The 19,832-nt window shown below is 41.8% G+C and overlaps 1 protein-coding gene across 1 annotated transcript; it reads right to left on the bottom strand.

The window, feature by feature from the left end:
* Positions 1–12,174: 12,174 nt before the first annotated feature.
* On the bottom strand, positions 12,175–19,617 carry LOC129536125 (uncharacterized). Its single transcript, XM_088837046.1, has 3 exons — positions 19,548–19,617; positions 13,793–14,365; positions 12,175–12,221 (listed from the first exon to the last, which is right to left on the bottom strand). The coding sequence occupies exons 1-3, from the start codon at positions 19,615–19,617 to the stop codon at positions 12,175–12,177; spliced, it is 690 nt and encodes a 229-aa protein (XP_088693172.1).
* Between the last annotated feature and the right edge of the window lie 215 nt (positions 19,618–19,832).

The raw sequence follows: 19,832 nt of genomic DNA, 5'->3' as shown, positions 1-19,832 counted from the left end.
GCTTTGGACTGTATTTTCAATTCTGATTTTGGCATCCACTAAAAGTAATAAAGGAGATCAGTCCTGGGTGTTCATTGGAAGGACTGATGCTAAAACTGAAACTCCAATACTTTGGCCACCTCATGTGAAGAGTTGACTCACTGGAAAAGATTCTGATGCTGGGAGGGATTGGGGGCAGGAGGAGAAGCGGACGACAGAGAATGAGATGGCTGGATGGCATAACTGACTCGACGGACATGAGTTTGAGTGAACTCTGGGAGTTGATGATGGACAGGGAGGCCTGGCGTGCTGTGATTCATGGGGTCGAAAAGAGTTGGACACAACTGAAGGACTGAACTGAACTGAACTGAAAAGTAATAGACCCTTAAGCTTTCTGTCAGCAAAATGATAAATACATTCTCTATTTTCAAAAAAAAAAAAAAAAGAATGCACTACATTTTAAATTTGGCAAGTCTTATTTTCTATATTTTTTTAAAAAATTTGTCTTAAAAAAAATGGAGTGCAACCCCCCTTGCTCCCCAACAAACACACACACAGGGCGAGGTATTATCAGAGGCTGCAGCAATAGGCACCAGTGGTCACAGCAAGCTTTGGAGGTGTGGTGGCTGTGGGGTCTGGTACCGAAGACTCCCTCCTGGACTGCTAGAGGAGGCTTTCTCACCTAGACCCCAACGGTCCCCCATCCTCAGTCCTCCTTTCAGTCCCTCAGAGGCACCTCAAGAGACGCCAGTTTTCAGTTGGGCTGCATTTCTTCAGTGTGGGTCTCAGTAGGGCCAGCGTGTGCCTTTGCAGTCAAGGCCAGGAAACAGCTGCACTGCCTCAAGCTCATCTGTCTGCAGAAGAGGTGGGGGGACTCTGAAACTATGACAGAGCCCACTTCGCATCACCCCCACCCCAACTGTGGGTGGGTCCTCTCGCGAGACAGGCACTGAGGCTGTAGCAGAGAGTGCCAGGGTTTGAGAGGAACCAGGCCAGCCCCCACTCCGAGGAAGGGGTGGGAGACTGAGGGAAGGTGGGGGTCCACAGTCCACCAGGAGAGGCCAGGGACTCAAGGGCAGAAGAAGGAGAGCCACTTGCTTCCCCAGTCATCCATCGCTCCTGTGTGGGGGCCTAAGCCCTGCCCTGGAGAGCACGACATCACCACATCCAGCACTTCTGCAAGTCTCAATAAGACCTTCATCAATTGTGTGTGTTCTACCCAGCTCTGTCTTCCATGTAGTGTTCCTACTGAAAATGGTGTAAAGCAGAGAGAACCAATTTAATCCAGGTTAGAAGAAACCTGGAAACGTGGAATGTCTCCTCTCTCTGCCTCAGACAGCCTCCAGTCGTGGACATAACACCTCTAGTACTTTGATCTGTGACAGAAAAAGAGGCTCCAATAGGGTCTGAATGTCATTCTTGTTTCAGCTAGTCTTCCAGCCTCAGGAAGTCAAATTTAGGTGTTTTGACAGTACCCTCAGTTGTTTCACAAACTATGTGCTGCTCACTTATTGAGGGAACTTCAAAACTCCACTTTTTTAGAAATGTTTCAGATGTATTCCACTTTAAGAATCCTTTATTTCCACCAAGATTATTTTGGTTCCAAAGGCAAGAAACCCAACTAATTGGCTCATGTGGAAAAGGAAAAATGGAATACGCAAAAAAAGGGACATCAAACATGAGTGGATTCAAAGGCTCGATATTTTTTAAAGGCTTTAATTAATCAGTCTTCCCATATGACATTACTTTCTCCACTAGACATATCTGCATATCTACAGGGTCATCTCTCTTTGGCCCAGTCACCTCATTATTCCTTGAGCTATTAGTAATTGCCCTCCAATCTTCTGCAGTAGCATATTAGACATCTTCCGACCTGGGGGCCTCATCTCCATTGTCACATCTTTTTGCATTTTCATACTGCCCATGGCATTCTCCAGGCAAGAATACTGGAGTGGGTTGCATTTTCCTTCTCTCATGGACCACGTTTTGTCAGAACTCTTCCCTATGACCCATTTGTCTTGGGTGTCCCTGCTCCACGTGGCTCAAAACTTCATTGAGTTTTGCAAGCCCCTTTGCCACGGCAAAGCTGTGAGCCATGAAGGGGATCAGCTGCGGATGTGTCTGCTAGTGAAAGTAAAGTCCAATGCAGTAAAGAAAAATACTGATGGAAACCTGGATGGTTATGTCCATAAATCAAGGTAAATTGAACGCTGTCAAGAAAGAGATGGCAAGACTTAACAAGGACATCTTAGGAATCAGTGAACTAAACTGGACAGGAATAGTGAAGTGAAGTCGCTCAGTTGTGTCCAACTCTTTGTGACCCCATGGATTATAGCCCACCAGGATCCTCCATCCATGGAATTTTCCAGCCAAGAATACTACAGTGGGTTGCCATTTCCTTCTCCAGGGGATCTTCCCAACCAAGGGATCAAACCCATGTCTCCCACATAACAAGTGGACACTTTACCATCTGAGCCACAGGGAAACTGGACAGGAATGGGTGAACTTAATTCAGATGTCTATTATATCTACTACTATATTATATCCTGGTGGCTCAGTTGGTAAAGAATCCACCTACAATGTGGGAGACCTGGGTTCGATCCCTGAGTTTGGAAGATCTCCTGGAGAAGGGAAAAACTTCTCTCTTTCACTCCAGTATTCTGTCCTGGAGAATCCAATGGACTGTATATTGTGCATGGGGTCACAAAGAGTCAGACACAACTGAGCAACTTTCACTTCACATTATCTCTATTACTGGGGCAAGAATCCCTTAGAAGAAACAGAGTGGCCCTCATATTCAACAAAGAAGTCGGAAATGCAGTACTTGGGTGCAATGTTAAAAAGGACAGAATAATCTTGGTTTATCTCCAAGGCTTGTGGAGGTGATGGAATTCTAGTTGAGCTATTTCAAATCCTGAGAGATGATGCTGTGAAAGTGCTGCACTCAAAATGCCAGCATATTGAAAACCTCAGCAGTGGCCACAGGACTGGAAAAAGTCAGTTTTCATTCCAATCCCAAAGAAAGGCAATGCCGAAGAATACTCTAACTACCGCACAATTGCATTCATCTCACACGTTAGTAAAATGCTCAAAAGCCAGGCTTCAGCAATACGTGAACCGTGAACTTCCAGATGTTCAAGCTGGTTTTAGAAAAGGCAGAGGAACCAGAGATCAAATTGTCAACATCTGCTGGATTATCAAAAAAGCAAGGGAGTTCCAGGAAAACATCTATTTCTGCTTTATTGATTATGCCAAAGCCTTTGACTGTGTGGATCACAATAAACTCAGAAAATTCTGAGATGGGAATACCACACCACCTGACCTGACTCTTGAGAAACCTGTATGCAGGTCAGGAAGCAACAGTTAGAACTGGACATGGAACAACAGACTGGTTCCAAATAGAAAATGGAGCATGTCAAGGCTGTATATTGTCACCCTGCTTATTTAACTTATATGCAGAGTACATCATGAGGAACACTGGGCTGGAGGAAGCACAAGCTAGAATCAAGATTGCTGGGAGAAATATCAATAAACTCCGATATGCAGATGACACCACCCTTATGGCAAAAAGTGAAGAAGAACTAAAGAGCCTCTTGATGAAAGTGAAAGAGGAGAGTGAAAACATTGGTTTAAAGCTCAACATTCAGAAAACTAAGATCATGGCATTCAGCTCCATCACTTCATGGCTAATAAATGGGGAAACAGTGGAAACAGTGTCAGACTTTATTTTTCTGGGCTCCAAAATAACTGCAGATGGTGATTGCAGCAATGAAATTAAAGGACACTTACTCCTTGAAAGGAAAGTTATGACCAACCTAGACAGCATATTAAAAAGCAGAGACATTATTTTGTCAACAAAGGTCTTTCTAGTCAAGGCTATGGTTTTTCCAATGGTCATGTATGGATGTGAGAGTTGGACTATAAAGTAAGCTGAGCACCAAAGAATTTATGCTTTTGAACTGTGGTGTTGGAAAAGACTCTTGAGAGTCCCTTGGACTGCAAGGAGATCCAACCAGTCCATCCTAAAGGAGATCTGTCCTGGGTGTTCATTGGAAGGACTGATGTTGAAGCTGAAACTCCAATACTTTGGCCACCTTATGCAAAGAGCTGACTCATTTGAAAAGACCCTGATACTGGGAAAGGTTGAGGGCAGGAGGAGAAGGGAACGACAGAGGATGAGATGGCTGGATGGCATCACTGACTCAATGGACATGGGTTTGGGTGGACTCTGGGAGTTGGTGATGGACAGGAAGGCCTGGCGTCCTGCGGTTCATGGGGTCGCAAAGAGTCAAACACGACTGAGTGACTGAATTGATATCTCACTGCTTTTTTAAATTACATTTTCCTGATGACATGTGATGTGCAGGATTTGTCATATGCTTGTTGCCATCAGTTTTCTTTGCTGAGTTATATGCTATGGTCTTTGGATCAAGTTATTGTTTTATTATTGTTGAGCTTTAAGAATTCTTTGCGTACTTTGGATAGTTGTCCTTTATCAGATGTGTCTTCTGTAAATATCTCTCCCAATCTATGACTCCTCTTCCAACTCTCTTGACTGTCTCTTTTCGGGGCAAAATTTTTAATTTTAATTTTTTCATGCATTTTATTTTTGATGTGATATCTAAAAAGACATGCTTTTAAAAAAAATAGTCATCACTGGTAGATAGCCAGCATTCAAGATCCCCACCTCTTTGTAGTCACCCTCCTATATCACACCAGGATTAGCCTGTGTGACTAATAGAATATGGAAGAAATGGCAGTATGTCCCTCGTAAGATTGAGCTATAAAGGACATTGTGGCTTCATCAGGGTCACTCTTGATTAACCTGTCTGTCTGTCTTTCTCTCTCATCAGTTGCTTTGGGAGAAGCCAGGAGCCTGAGCCCTGTGGAGACGACCCATCCTTTACAAGTGAGTCCCTTGGAGGCTCCCTCATTTGGCTTCACAGAAGGGAAAGCACAAGAGGGGAAAAGAAGAAAAAATCTCATACCTCCAGTACTTCTCACTTGACTTCTTTTCTTTTTCTTTCCTTTTTTTTTTTTTGTTGTTGTTGTTGCACTCGGTCTTCACAGCAGCATACAGGTTCTCTAGCTGTGGCGTGGGCATAGTTGTCCTGCCACTTGTGGAATCTTAGATCCCCGACCAGGGATTGAACCCACATTCCCTGCATTGGAATGTGGATTTTCAACCACTGGACCACCAGGGAAGTCCCCTACCTGACTGCTGATAACATCTTCACTGTCCCCAAATTGTTTCTAACCTGGACTGAGATGGAGTGAATGACAAGGGTGGGTCTGCTTCCTCACAGTAAGCCCTGCACTAAGGTGTCAAGCTCCAGGTATTAAAGAGTCTTTGGGGTGTGTGTGTGTGTGTGTGTGTGTGTGCGTGCACTCAATGGTGTCTGATTCTTTGCAACCCCATGGACTATAACCCTCCAGGCTCTGCTGTCCCTGGAATTTTTCAGGCAAGAATACTAGAGTGGCTTGCCATTTCCTCCTCTAGGGGATCTTCCTGATCCAAGGATAGAACCCACGGCTCCTGTGGCTCCTGCATTGACAGGTGGATTCTTTACCACTGTGCCACCTGGGAAGACCAAAAGAGTCTTTGGTAGTGACTATTTTTAGAATGAGAAAGATTTCGTTTATAAGTGTATCCTATAATCACCAAGGTAAACTCTACTCCATAACTAAAATCACCTGTTAATTACACTTACAGTTCCTTCCTTGAAAACCTTTTTGTTTTCCTGAAGTTAATAATTATCTTTTTCTTCATTTGCTTGGTTTTCTTTAACATCTAAATCTTTCTGCAACTGTCAACAGACCCATAAAAATCTCTCTTAACACAATTTTCCTCACCTTCAAAGCTATCAGATAATTCGCTTTTGTCCTGGAAATTCCCTTTTCTCCTTCTTAAGTAGGATGATGTATATCCTGAGTTAAAGCCTTTCTCTTTCTTGGTTTTCTTCTTTGTTGGGTGAAATACATCCTACCATATCTTCTTACAGATGAGTGCACAACAGGCAAAGTATTTTGAAACTTTTATGTCTGAGAATGATTTTACTTTAGCCTCATGCTCAATTCATAATCTGACTGGATATAAGATTCTAGGTTAAAATTATTTTTACTCAGAAGTTTTACAGGACAAATCCCTGAATTCCCACTGTTTTTCCACTATCATTCTGACTCAATTCTTCGCATATGACTGCATTTCTCACTGAGAACTTCAGTATCATCTTTTTATCCCTAAAATTTAATTGGATATAAATTGGTTGATACGGATATTTTTTCTATTTATTGTACGGGGCACTCAGTATTCCATGATGGTCACCTGTCCTGCAGTCTGTACTTCAGAAGGGGTCCCATGCAAACACCAAAACAAAGGCATTATTTTTTCCTTTCACTCTCATTAGAAAATATTTTTAAAGTTCAGCAAGTAAATTTAAAAACAAGAATTGTGAGAGAGGGGCACAGATTGAGCATGGGGCCCCCAAGGCCCGAGCATGCAGGATTGAGCACGTGTTAAGGTTCAGAATAAGTGCACATCTTCTGTCCTGGCCCATCAGGCAACAGAAAAAGAAAATTCAGTTCAGTTCAGTCACTCAGTCGTGTCCGACTCTCCGTGACCCCATGAATCACAGCACGCCAGGCCTCCCTGTCCGTCACCAACTCCCGGAGTTCACTCAAACTCATGTCCACTTTTGCGTAAACTTAGTCACCTCAAATCAACCAAAAACACATCCAGGCAGACAGGTTCACCCACCCCTCCCCCGCCACTGTAACTACACTCCCAGTCACCCCTGTGCTCAGTAGTATATTTAGGAGAGATGCTTAAAAATTCCTGGAAATCCTTTTCCAGAACTGAGAAAAGAGGAAGGGAAACTTGTCCAGCAAGTTCCCACAGGAGATTGACAGGTCAGTCCTGTCCTGACCAGCCTCCAATCTGCTGTTCCAGCAGACACCCTGCCCTGACCCACCTGAGCTTGCAGGGACAACCCAAGGGAACTCACAGCTCACTTGGTCTCTAGGCTTGGTCGAAAGGACAGTTTCCAAGGAACACGCTTTGGGAGTCAGACAGCATAGGAAACACAACCTGAACCTAGGGTCTAACTTGGCTTGTAACTTGTGAATATTCAGAGTTATGTATACAGGCCTCCATTTGTATTCCTGCACTGGATTCTGCAATGTTAAGTGTAAGCCTGTGGATAATAATTGGACAGTTTCAGCATGGAGGAACGTCCTTAAGTTCTTGAAGATGTATTACACCGCTTCACTTATCATTTCTTTCTCACCAGATTCTATTTTCTCTGAACTTTGTTTTATATGAATTTTTTCTCACCTTTTGACCATCTCTTTGAATTTCTGTTCTATTTTAATGAAGCAGTTCCTTAACTTCATGTTCCATTTAACTTATCATCAACTGTATTTACAAGGGCCAATATTTATTTTCATCTTCTGGTTGATTATTTAATAGCATCCCATTCTTGTTTCAAGGATGCAATGTGTATTTTTGTCTCTCAGAATATATTAATTACAGTTTCTTAAAGGTTTCTTCTACTCCTCATATTGTCTATTTCCTCTGGATTCTTTTACTCTTTCTTTGCTGCTGCTGCTGGTAAGTCGCTTCAGTCGTGTCCAACTCTGTGCTACCCCATAGACGGCAGCCCACCAGGCTCCCCCATCCCTGGGATTCTCCAGGCAAGAACACTGGAGTGGGTTGCCATTTCCTTCTCCAAAGCATGAAAGTGAAAAGTGAAAGTGAAGTCGCTCAGTCGTGTCCAACTCTTAGCGACCCCATGGACTGCAGCCTACCAGGCTCCTCATCCATGGGATTTTCCAAGCAAGAGTACCGGAGTGGGGTGCCATTGCCTTCACTTGAGCTTTATTTGATAGTGATTTTCCTCAGATGTCTGATGATTGTTTTCTGTTCACATGTCAGAGTTAGATACTAAGAGGATCAGAAAACTCTATATGCGTGAAAATAATTTTTGTAGAATCGTGTGCCTCACAGTAGGATGATTGAATGGCGTGATAGCTATTTTGTTGAGACGTATTTCTCGGTGCTGTCTCTCAGATAGCCCTGAATCATCAGAAAAATCTTCCCATCTCCTGCTTGGGAAGTATAATCCTCATACTGGCACTTTGGAGCTGGCCAGATGTTGTACATCCTCCATTTATTATAATTTTTATTTATTTGTAAAGGTTTTTTTTTTTATATGCTTAGTCACTCAGTCTTGTCTGACTCATTGTGACCCCATGAACTGTAGCCCACCAGGCTCCTCTGTCCATGGGATTCTCCAGGCAAGAATACTGGAATGGGTGGCCATTTCCTTCTCCATTGTTTGGTGTAGACCATATTTATTTATTTTTTAATTTATTTATTTTAATTGGAGGCTAATTACTTTACATTATTGTATTGGTTTTGCCATATATTGACATGAATCTGCCCCCGGTGTACATGTGTTCCCCATCTTGAACCCTCCTCCCACCTCCCTCCCCATCCCATCCCATCCCATTTTTAAAGTCTTTATGGAGTTTGTTACAATATTGCTTCTGTTTTCTGTTTTGACATTTAGGCCCTGAAGTATGTGGGATCTTTTCTTCCCAGCCAGGGATCAAACCCATACCCCATGCATTGTAAAGTCAAGTCTTAACCACTGGACCACCAAGGACATCCCATCTCCATTTATTTTATAGGCTTTCATTGACTGTCCAGGTTTTGAATAGAATATCACTTGTATCTTCTAATGTAACAGTTGTCCCCAAGTCTAGTGCCTCTCTGATTCAGTTTTCCTATAGAATAAACCTACTGTTTCCACTGCAACAAGAGAGGATATGAACCTGTTTCCCCACCATCATCACTCCTGCTCTAATCTAATCTCACCAGGGTTCTGTAAGACCATCAGCTTACTTCTATTTGGTACCACTGTCCCCACCCTCAGATGTGCACAGCTAATAGAGTGTTACCTTTCTCCTTTCTGGTATATCACTAGCCAATCTGCCAGTTTCCCATCTGTGTGTGTATATAATATATATATATATATATTTATAGTCTGTATATATTATGATTTTTAATTGTACTATATGTTTTATCAAATATGATATTTGCATTTCTGTTTCTTTACCTGTTGTTTTTATTTAGACTTTGAGAAGAAAAGGATAGGAAATGTTTTACTATTAACCTATAAGTCACTCTCAGCTATATTTTAGGAAAGCAGTTGACCAATAGGCTAAGAAAGCAAAGCAAAGTGGCTGGCTGCCGAAGGCTTATAAACCAAGGCTCCTGTTCCCATCCTCCACTCAAACAGCTCACACCAGGGTAACCAATGACTTCCAAGTTGCTGAAGTCAATAAACATTTTTCAGTCATTATCTTAACTTGCTTCTCAAGAACAATAGGACATTTTATCCTATTTAAACACTCTTTCCTTTGGCTCCATGACACTGTATATATCTGTTTCATATTTAACTCTCTGATTGCTCTTACTTCTTTCATTTATCAAATATTTATTTAATACTTATCAAATATTTCTTGAGTCCCTCCTATATACCAGCTATTTTGCTAGGAGTTTAGGATGTAATGATGAATACAAAATCCTGATTCCCACTACCTAGGAGTTAAAGCCTTGCATGTCCTTTGCAGATGCATCTGCTTACATTTAGCCATGAAATTATGAAATTCCTCTAATTGTGTTTTAGATTATTTTCTCATTACTATCATCTTAGAAATTTTCATCCTTTTTAAAAAAAATACAGTGACAGGTATGTTAATCAACTTCATTGTGGTAATCATTTCACTATGCATGTGTATATCAAATCATTGTACCATACACTTTAATTTTATACAATTTTTTTATGGAACATTTTACAAACTTTTGTGTCATTCTTGCCCAATGAATATGTTAAATTACACAGCAAAGGGAGGAATAAAGGTCATTAATTGACCTTGAAATAGAGATTTTCCTAGATTATCCAGGTGGGGCTCAGATGTGGAAGACAAGAAGCAGCATGGTAGGTGTTGGTGACTCTGTGATATATTGTGAGAATCTGTCAACTTTTGCTGGCTTCAAAGACATAAGAGGGCTATGAAAAGTGGGAAAGGAAATTGATTCTTCCAGAAAGTCTCCAGAAAGGAACTCAGCCCTGCCAACACATTGTCTTAAACTCAATGAGATACCTTTCAGAACTGTGAGCTACAAAACTATAAAATAAGAGGTTTATATATTATTTTAATCTACTCTGTTTGTGGTAATTTGTTATACACCAATATATTTTCCATAGGCTCATTTCATACTTTGCTGTAGCTGGAAAGTGTTAGTGTCTGATTACAGAGTCCCTTGGACAGCAAAAAGATCAAACCAGTCAATCCTAAAGGAAATCAGCCCTGAATATTCATTGGAAGGACTGATGCTGAAGTTGAAGCTCCAATACTTTGGCCACCTGATGTGAAGAGCCAACTCATTTGCTGGGAAAGATTGAGGATAGGCAGAGAAGGGGACGACAGGGAATGAGATGATTGGATGACATCATCGACTCAATGGACATGAGTTTGAGCAAACTGGGAGATAATGAAGGACAGAAAATTCTGGTGTGCTGCAGTCCATGGGGTTGCAAAGAATTGGACACGACTCAGCAACTAAACAGCATAAAGTATGTATCAGAGAGGAATAAAATGGCTATTGGTGTGAAAACAAGGCAACTAAGCAATATGTTGCCTCGTAAAATAACCTCCCCCCTCAAAATTCAGTCAGTGCAGATGAACATTTATTGAGCCTGTTTTAAATGGGACATGTTTGAGAGATGCCTTTCTTCTGTCTGTGTATTATCAATCCCTGCCAGTCTGTTATCCTCAAATGGGTACATTCCGTTTCTCACTAGTCTTTTATAATTATCCAAGCTCCTATAATGGAATGGAAGTCTTGTTCAAAGGCTCAGAACCTTCTCAGAAAATTGTGGTTAATAGAGCAACAGTCACAGGTGTGAGAATCTGCTTCATTTTCTAAACTGAAAAACAAAACAAAAACAAAAAAACATGAGTTCCCAGGAGACGAGAACCTAGTGTTTAAAAGATCAGGCTCAGCTTTCCAATTTCCCACTGTGACCATGGGCATGTGACTTAACTTCTTAAGGTGTAAATTCCTTATTCTCCCTCCTCTTCTTTGAGCTTGAAGCAATATACCTGCACACTGTCCAGGTTTACATTTTACTACATGAAGAAATCACTTTAGAAATTTCCCAAAAAGCCAGGAGTGAGGCAGAGTATTAAAACGGGGACCTCCTACTTAAGAGCTTCTGGGTTTTATGACTTTTAATTGAATTATATATATTTATAAATCAGAAAATCTGATGCCTTTTCCTCAGGCTGTCCCTTAAAAACCTTCCATGCACTGGACTGGAATCCTCATATTAGAGAGACAGGAAATCTTGGAAAACTCAGAGGAGAGAACTTGTTTATCCTATGCCTATTCAATGACTGAAAATCCAGACAGTTAGACTTGGAAGGTAAACCTCAGAGAGGAAAGAAGCTGTCTTTCATCTCCATATTAAAATTATAGCTTATCTCAACATCTTGAAAGTTTTAAATTGGAATCCTTTCCAAGTGGATTAATACCAGCATTGAAAATGGTATGAAATTCCTAATAAGGTATTGGAGACAAGAGAAGAAAAACTTACCAAAAAACACTGCATTGGACTTGTTCCTTCCTGTGGAGATACTGGGTCATCTGTAATTAAGAAATGGCTTTTATTCACTTCCAGTAAATATCATTCAGAGTGTGTCTGTCATTCAGTTCACAGTCTCAGGTAGCCCCCTGGAAAATGTAGGACTCCACTGAGAATGGCAGCAAAACCTCCCTCCTCCTAACTGCCAAGTCACTCTGCCATGCCTGAAGTCCTACCAGTGGAAATGAAGCACAAGAGCACTTCAAGAGAAAGATTTGGTTAAAGGGCTGGTCTCCACTGACACTTAGAAGTCCCTGAGAGTCGCACATGACTGGTCATACCTTCATGTGAAGAACCACATTCTCTCTTCTCCCCCAAAAGTGGATTCAGCCAGTGAACATGGTGCCTGGCTGAGAAGGGTGTAGACATGGTAAGAGTACCTACCCCAGTCCCACTTCTTGAGTCTGTCCTGGAGTGCCTCCCAAGAGAAAAATCCCTCAAAGACCAAGAAGAGTGAAAAAGAGAGGTCTTTGGACTTGCCTCATGCTTCAGTCACAGGCTCTTCAGAATAACCAGCAGTGACACCTTCTAGAAATAAAGGAGTAAATTTCCTGATTTAAAAGGTTAAAATTTCCATGGATTTTTCTCTTCCTATTAAAAACCAAAGCTTCTCAATATATACATGTATCAAATAATTGTTACACACCATAAACTTATAAAATATTTTATGGCAATTATATCAATAAAACTGGGGGAAATTATTAAAAAATAAATGTATTACAGGAAAAACAAAATTGCAAAGTTTACTGGTAACTGGCACAGTTAAAAGGATCTCTAGATAAACAGGCTACAGGGTCCAATACATTAGCAGAAATGACCAAATGGATCTGGGCCTTAAGGCTGCTTCATATTCCCACAGTCAAACGGGAGTGTTTACCCAATATGGTAAATTTTCCCATGGGATGGAGGTGGTGGTGGGGATGGAGGAGGGACAAAGAATTAACTTACATTAATTTTTCAACCAATTACTACAGACTGGGTAGTTAGAGCATAGTACTCAGGTGGAGCTCCATTTTGCAAATGAGGTATACTCAAGGAAGATAATTAGAGGAAGAGGAAGAATTTAAAGCCTGGAAACCAATCTTTTTTAACTGGTCCTTTGGCCTCCACTAGAATACAATTTCTAGATTCCTTCAACTACTATCTAAAGTACCCCATATGCTTAGAGCTGTGCTGCAATACAGTAGATCTCAATCAATGTTGGCTATTATTTAAGACATAAAAATCAGACTGTTTAGACATTTGCTTTAGCAAGAAAGAACCAAGGGTCTTTCTTAGCAAACATTGCAGGCATTCCCTCAGACTACTGGGGTTTGTTTGTAGGGGTAGAAAACATTGAAATCTTATGACCTCTTGGCTGAGTGGCAGGCAGAAAACTGAAAAATAATGATGGCTTAGGAGAGGGATGGACAGAGGTAGGAACACTGCTTAATTCCAAAAGCTTTTATATCAAAAAAATTCTTTTCAGTCTATATTCAAATAAGATTTACATTTAGTGTAATATTTACTTCAAAATTCTGTTTGAAATGAATTGTAATCAACTGGGAAGGTAAAGGAAATTGTTAGCCCTTTTACTGACACCACTTCCATTGACCCTACAGAGACATGCAGTAGCTTGTCCTTTCTAGCGAATCTCAGAAAGTGGGTCCCAGAGTTTAGATCAGGACAGAACTTAGAGCTGGAGCTAGGTTGATATCCAACTGGTTTCAATTCCTGGCATTCTGTGAAATACTTCAGTTTTCCTCAAGTTTCAGTGAATTTTTGAAAAAATTTACTCCACCTCAAAGAACAAAGCCACAAAAATACCCACAAATGCAAAAATCACGATAGCACATTCCTTTGAAAAGATCTATAAACAAGGAAAGGGAGAGCAGGGAGACATTTCTACATTTTTGAGGAGAGGAATCCTCACTTGTGACCTGAGTGGCTTCTTCCTTAGAGCTGAGGGTGTTTGATTCCACATTAGGATAATAGAACGGAGGACGGGTGTGGTCACAGGAATCAAGTATACTGGAAGAACGCAGGCTTTCCCTCAATGATACAAAAGAGGGAGCCCACCAATCTCCTCCCAGGCTTCCTGTGCCAGAACCCTCACTTACCAAACGTCTGTGTGTTCTCCAAATACACTTCAGTGGTTGTTTCTGCATCTTCAGTGAAGCCATGGTGAGTGGTCAAGTCTGATAGGCCAGTGGTTGACTCTAAACCAATGGTTGACTGTAGGTCAGTGGTCAACTCCAGGTCACTGGGGCTAGTGGTCGACTCTAGGCCAGTGGTTGACTGTAGGCCAGTGGTCAACTCCAGGTCACTGGGGCCAGTAGTCAACTCTAGGCCAGAGGATGACTCTAGGTCTGTGATTGACTCCAGGTTAGTGTGGCCAGTGGCTGACTCTAGGCCAGTGGTTGACTCCAGGTCAGTGGAGCTAATGGTTGACTCTAGGCCAGTGGTTGACTGTAGGCCAGTTATCAACTCCAGGTCAGTGGGGCCAGTAGTCAACTCTAGGCCAGAGGTTGACTCTAGGTCTGCGATTGACTCCAGGTTAGTGTGGCCAGTGGCTGACTCTAGGCCAGTGGTCGACTCCAGGTCAGTGGGGACAGCGGTTGACTCTAGGTCGCTGGTTGACTCAAGGTCGGTGTACTCTATGTCAATGATTGGCTCTAAGTCAGCGATGAATTCTTGAGGAGACAAGAAGAAAAAAACAGCTCAAGTACTTTCTAGTGAGACTATTTCCACCATCCCCACACCCTTCCATTCATAGCTAGATCTTTTTCCAGGGAAAACATAGAACAGAAAAGGGTATATTAAATCATACTGGTCTCCTCAGAAGTTTCTCTTTTACCAAGTGCTAGAATGTCCAGAAGACTAACTACCAGGAATATGCTCATAGGTTCCTACTCCTCCCTCTTTGAGGGGCTGGTTCAGGAAGGAGCATTTGATACTATGCCTCTAAATATGAATCAGTCAGACTGCAATGGAATAAAATTTCAAAAACTCTCTTATATAATTCTTTCAATTCCTGAAAAAAATTATCCGAGAGGGCAAGGAGCAAGGACAACAACTATTTCCAAAATGCAAAAGCAAGAATGGATTTGACTCTAAAATAGGGCCTCCTACCATTTTCATTTAGCAGGCTATATTTAGTACTTCATTTTCCAGTCTGCCCCAGAGAATGCATAATCCAGTCATTCTGGGACTTGTGAGCCATACAAGCATCATAACCTGACGAACTTACAACCTGGGCCTGCTTGGGTTGGAATGAAAGACCGCAGTCCTCATGGCTGCCTAGTCCAGCAGGTTGTGGGCAGCCTGCCAATGAGGCCAAAATCATGACCTCTAATTTAGTCATTTGCTTTATCATTCATTCATATGCAATAAAAAATCCAGACCCAGCAGTGGATAAATTGAGAGCTACAGGAGAAGAACTGGGAGGAAGTAGAGGGGGAGATCAGCACTTAAATGAAAATGAATGAACGCCCTCCTCTTTTTTGTGTTTTTAAAAGATTAATTTTAATTAGAGGATAATTGCTTTACAATGCTGTTTTGGCTTCTACCATACAACAACATGAATCAGTCATAAGTATACATGTCCCCTCCCTTTCGGAGCTCTCTCCCACCCCACCCCCACCCTATCTCATCCCTATAGGTTGTCACAGAGCACAGTATTGAGCTCCCTGTGTTATACAGCAACTTCGCACTAGCTATCTATGTTACATATGGTAATATATATGTTTCAGTGCTACTCTCGCAATTCATCCTACCTTCTCCTTCCCTCATTGTGTCCACAAATCTGTTCCCTATGTCTGCTTCTCTATTCCTGCCAGGGTTCTAGGTTCATTCACCTTACTGGAACTGACTCAAATGCATTCCCTTTCATGGCTGTGTAATATTCCATTTGTATATAGACCACAACTTCTTTATTCATTCATCTGTTGATGGACATCTAGGTTGTTTCTATATCTGAGCTATTGTTAATAGTGTTGCAGTGAACATTGGGGTACATGTGTTTTTTCAATTATGGTTTTCACAAGTTTTATGCCCAGTAGTGGGATTGCTGGGTCATATGGTAGTTTTGTTCCTAGGTTTTTTTTTTAAGGAATCTCCATACTGTTCTCCATAATGGTTGTGTCAGTTTACATTCCCACCAACAGTGCAACAGGGTTCCTTTAAATTTAAAAGCTTTTGCCCATCAAAGGAAAGTATAAGCAAGAGGAAAAGATAGCCCGCACAATGGGAGAAAATAATTGCAAATAAAATGACTGACAAAGGTTCAGCTCCAAAATATACAAGCAGCTCAGGTAGTTCAAGATCAGAGAAGCAAACAACCTAAATAAAAAATGGCCAGAAGACCTAAATAGACATTTCCCTAAAGAAGACATACAGATGGCCAATAAACATGTGAAAAAATGCTCAATATCACTCATTATTAGAGAAATGCAAATCAAATCTCTAATGAGGTATCACCTCACACTGGTTAGAAAGCCTATCATAAAAAAAAAAAATCTACAGACAAAAATTCTGAAGAGGATGATGAGAAAAGGGAACTCTCCTCTTGAGAAATTGAGTCCAGGAAGGAATGGAGTGGCCCTGATAGTCAACAAAAGAGACCAAAATGCAGTACATAGGTGCAGTCTCAAAAACAACAGAATGATCTCAGTTCCTTTTCAAGTCAAACCATTCAGCATCACAGTAATCCAAATCTATGTCCCAGCTACTAATGTCAAAGAAGCTGAAGTGGACCGGTTCTAAGAAGACCTACAAGACCTTCCAGAACTAACATCAAAAGAAAGATACCCTTTTCATCATGGGGGATTGAAATGCAAAAGTAGGAAGTCAAGAGATACCTGGAGTAAGAGAAAAGAGGGTGCTTGATTATAGCAAGCACCCTCTTCCAACAACACAAGAGAAGACTCAACACATGAACATCACCAGATAGTCAATACTGAAATCAAATTGATTATATTCTTTACAGCCAAAGATGGAGAAACTTTATACAGTCAGCAAAAACAAGACCTGGAGCTGACTGTGGCTCAGATCATGAGCTCCTTATTGCAAAATTCAGACCTAAATTGAAGAAAGTAGGGAAAACCATTATGCCTTTCAATGAAAGTGAAAGTCATTCAGTCGTACCCAACTCTTTGCAACCCCATGGACTATAAAGAATACTGGAGTGGGTAGCCTTTCCCTTCTTCAGGGTATCTTCCCAACTGATGTATCAAACCCAGGTCCCCTGCATTACAGGCAGATTCTTTACCAGCTGAGCCTCAAGGGAAGCCCATACCATTAGGTATGACTTAAATCAAATCCCTTATTATAGTGGAAGTGATGAATAGCTTCAAGGGATTAGATCTGATAGACAGATAGATCTGAAGAACTGTGGACAGAGGTTTATAAAATTGCACAAGAAGCAGTGACCAAAACCATCCCAAAGAAAAGGAAATGCAAGAAGGCACAGTAGTTGTCTGAGCAGGCTTTACAAATAGTTGCGGCGGGGGGGGGAAGAAAAATGAAAAGCAAGGGACAAAGGGAAAGATACATTCAACTGAATGCAGAGTTCCAGAGAATAGCAAGGCAAGATAAGAGAGCCTTCTTAAATGAACGATGCAAAGAAATACAGGGAAGCAATAGAATGGGAAAGACTAGAGATCTCTTCAAGAAAATTGGAACATTTCATGCAGGATGGGCACAATAAAGAACAGTAATGGTACGGACCTAACAGAAGCAGAAAATATTAAGAAGAGGTGGCAAGAAAACACAGAAGAACTGTACAAAATAAGTCTTAATGACCCAGATAGCCATGATGGTATGGTCACTCACCTACAGCTGGGCATCCTACAGTGTGAAGTCAAGTGGACCTTAGGAAGAAGTACTACAAACAAAAGTAGTGGAGGTGATGGAATTCCAGTTAAGCTATTTCAAATCTTAAAAGATGATGTTGTTAAAGTGCTGCATTTAATATGCCAGCAAATTTGGAAAACTCAGCAGTGGCCAGAGGCCTGGAAAACGTCAGCTTTCATTCCAATTCGGAAGAAGGGCAATGCCAAAGAATGTTCAAGCTGTTGTACAATTGCACTCATTTCACATGCTAGCAAGAATATGCTCAAAATTCTCAAGCTAGGCTTCAGCAGTATGTGAATCAAAAATTTCCAGATGGAAATCTGGGTTTAGAAAAGGCAGGAACAAGAGATCAAATTGCCAACACTCACTGGATCTTGAAGAAAGCAAGGGAATTCCAGAAAAAATCTACGTCTGCTTCATTGACTATGCTAAAGCCTTTGATTGTGTGGATCACAACAAACTGTGGGAAATTCTTAAAGAGATGGGAATACCAGACCACCTTACTTGTCTCCTGAGAAGCCTGTATTTGGATCAAGAAACAGCAGTTAGAACCAGACATGGAACAACAGACTTGGTTCAAAATTGAGAAAAGAATATGTCAAGGCTGTATACTGTCACCCTGCTTATTTAACTTCTATGCAGAGTACACCATGGGAAATGCCAAGTTGGATGAATCACAAACTGGAATCAAGATTGTCAGGAAACATAGCAACAATTTCAGATATGCAGATGATACCACTCTAATGGCAGAAAGTGAAGAGGAACTAAAGAGCCTCTTGATGAGAGTGAAAGAGGAGAGTGAAAATGCTGGCTTGAAACTCACTATCAAATAAACTAAGATCATGGCATTTGGTCATATCACTTCATGGCAAATAGAAAGGGAATAGGTGGAAAAAGTGACAGATTTTATTTTCTTGGGCTCCAAAATCAATGTGGACAGTGACTGCAGCCATGAAATTAAAACACTTGCTCCTTGAAAGGAAAGCTATGGCAAACCTAGACAGCATATTAAAAAAACAGAGACCTCACTTTGCCAACAAAAGTCCACACAGTTAAGACTATGATTTTTCCAGTAGTCACTGCAGATGTGAGAGTTGAACCATAAAGAAGGCTGAGCACCTAAGAACAGATGCTTTCAAACTGTGGTGCTGGAGAAGACTCTTGAGAGTCCCTTGTACTTCAAGGAAATCAAACCAGTCAATCCTAAAGGAAATCAACCCTGAGTACTCATTGAAAGGACTGAGGCTAAAGCTGAGGCCCAAATGCTTTAGCTACCTGATACAAAGAACTGACTCACTGGAAAAGACCTGATGCTGGGAAAGATGGAAGGCAAAAGGAGAAGGGGGCAAGAGAGGATGAGATGGTTAAATAACATCACCAACTCAATGGATAGGAATCTGAGTGAACTTCCAGAGATAGTGAGGGACCCAGGGGAGCCTGGTGTGCTGGTGTCCATTGGGTCACAAAGAGATCGGACACGACGGAGCAACTGAACAGCAACAACACGAAAGACTAGAAGAGAAGGAGTCCTGTGAGGAAAGCAGCTTTCCACTGGTTCTGGAGACACATTCTTTCCTCCCTCAAGTGGCACAAATTTCTGCTGCAGACCCACTGATTCCCACCGCATGTGTCCCAAGCAGTGGCTGGAGCACTTTGAATCTTACTCTCCTGTAAAGTGAGAATACATCCGAGGACTTTCTAACCTGAACCGAATAGAGTAAAGCCTCTTTGAGCACCTGATAGTGAAGGGGACCACAAGGAAACCCCAGGAGCCCTTTCATCATCAACCCTAATTCCATCTATCGGTCAGGTAGCCTGACTATATGAGGCAGGTTCAAAGCACAACCTTAATCTTAGCCAAGCCACTCGAATTCCCCAAAGCCTCAGAGCTCAGCCGCCCATCCCCACCTCACTTTACAAGGTCTCTGTCTCTGTCTCACACATATACTCACAAATACACTCACACACACAGAGAATGGATTTTGGCCCTCCTCTCCAAAAGATCTCCCGATGTCCACTCACCCTGAAGCAGCGTAGGGTAAGTCATAGCCAGAACGAAGCAGGTGGAGAGGAGAAGGGCTTGCCGGAGCATGTTGCTGGTGGTGCTGGGCAGAGAGCCCAGGAGGCTGGCAGAGGTGGGGAGGCCAAGAGTGCTGGACTGCAACTCTGCAGGGCATTTATACAACCTCAGGCCCAGACCTCTGAAGTCAGTATTCCCAGGGGGCTGGGGAAAGAAAAAAAAAAACTTCACTCACAAAGGATGAAATTGCCCTGGAGCAAAGGAGGGAAAAGGTAAGTGGAGGGGTG

Source organism: Moschus berezovskii, chromosome 6 (assembly GCF_049115385.1).
Source record: "Moschus berezovskii isolate FMDL1 chromosome 6, NW_MosBer_1.0, whole genome shotgun sequence".
Taxonomy (NCBI): Eukaryota; Metazoa; Chordata; class Mammalia; order Artiodactyla; family Moschidae; genus Moschus; species Moschus berezovskii.
The sequence above is the reverse complement of the archived record's forward strand: the minus strand, read 5'-3'. Positions and strand labels throughout refer to the sequence as shown.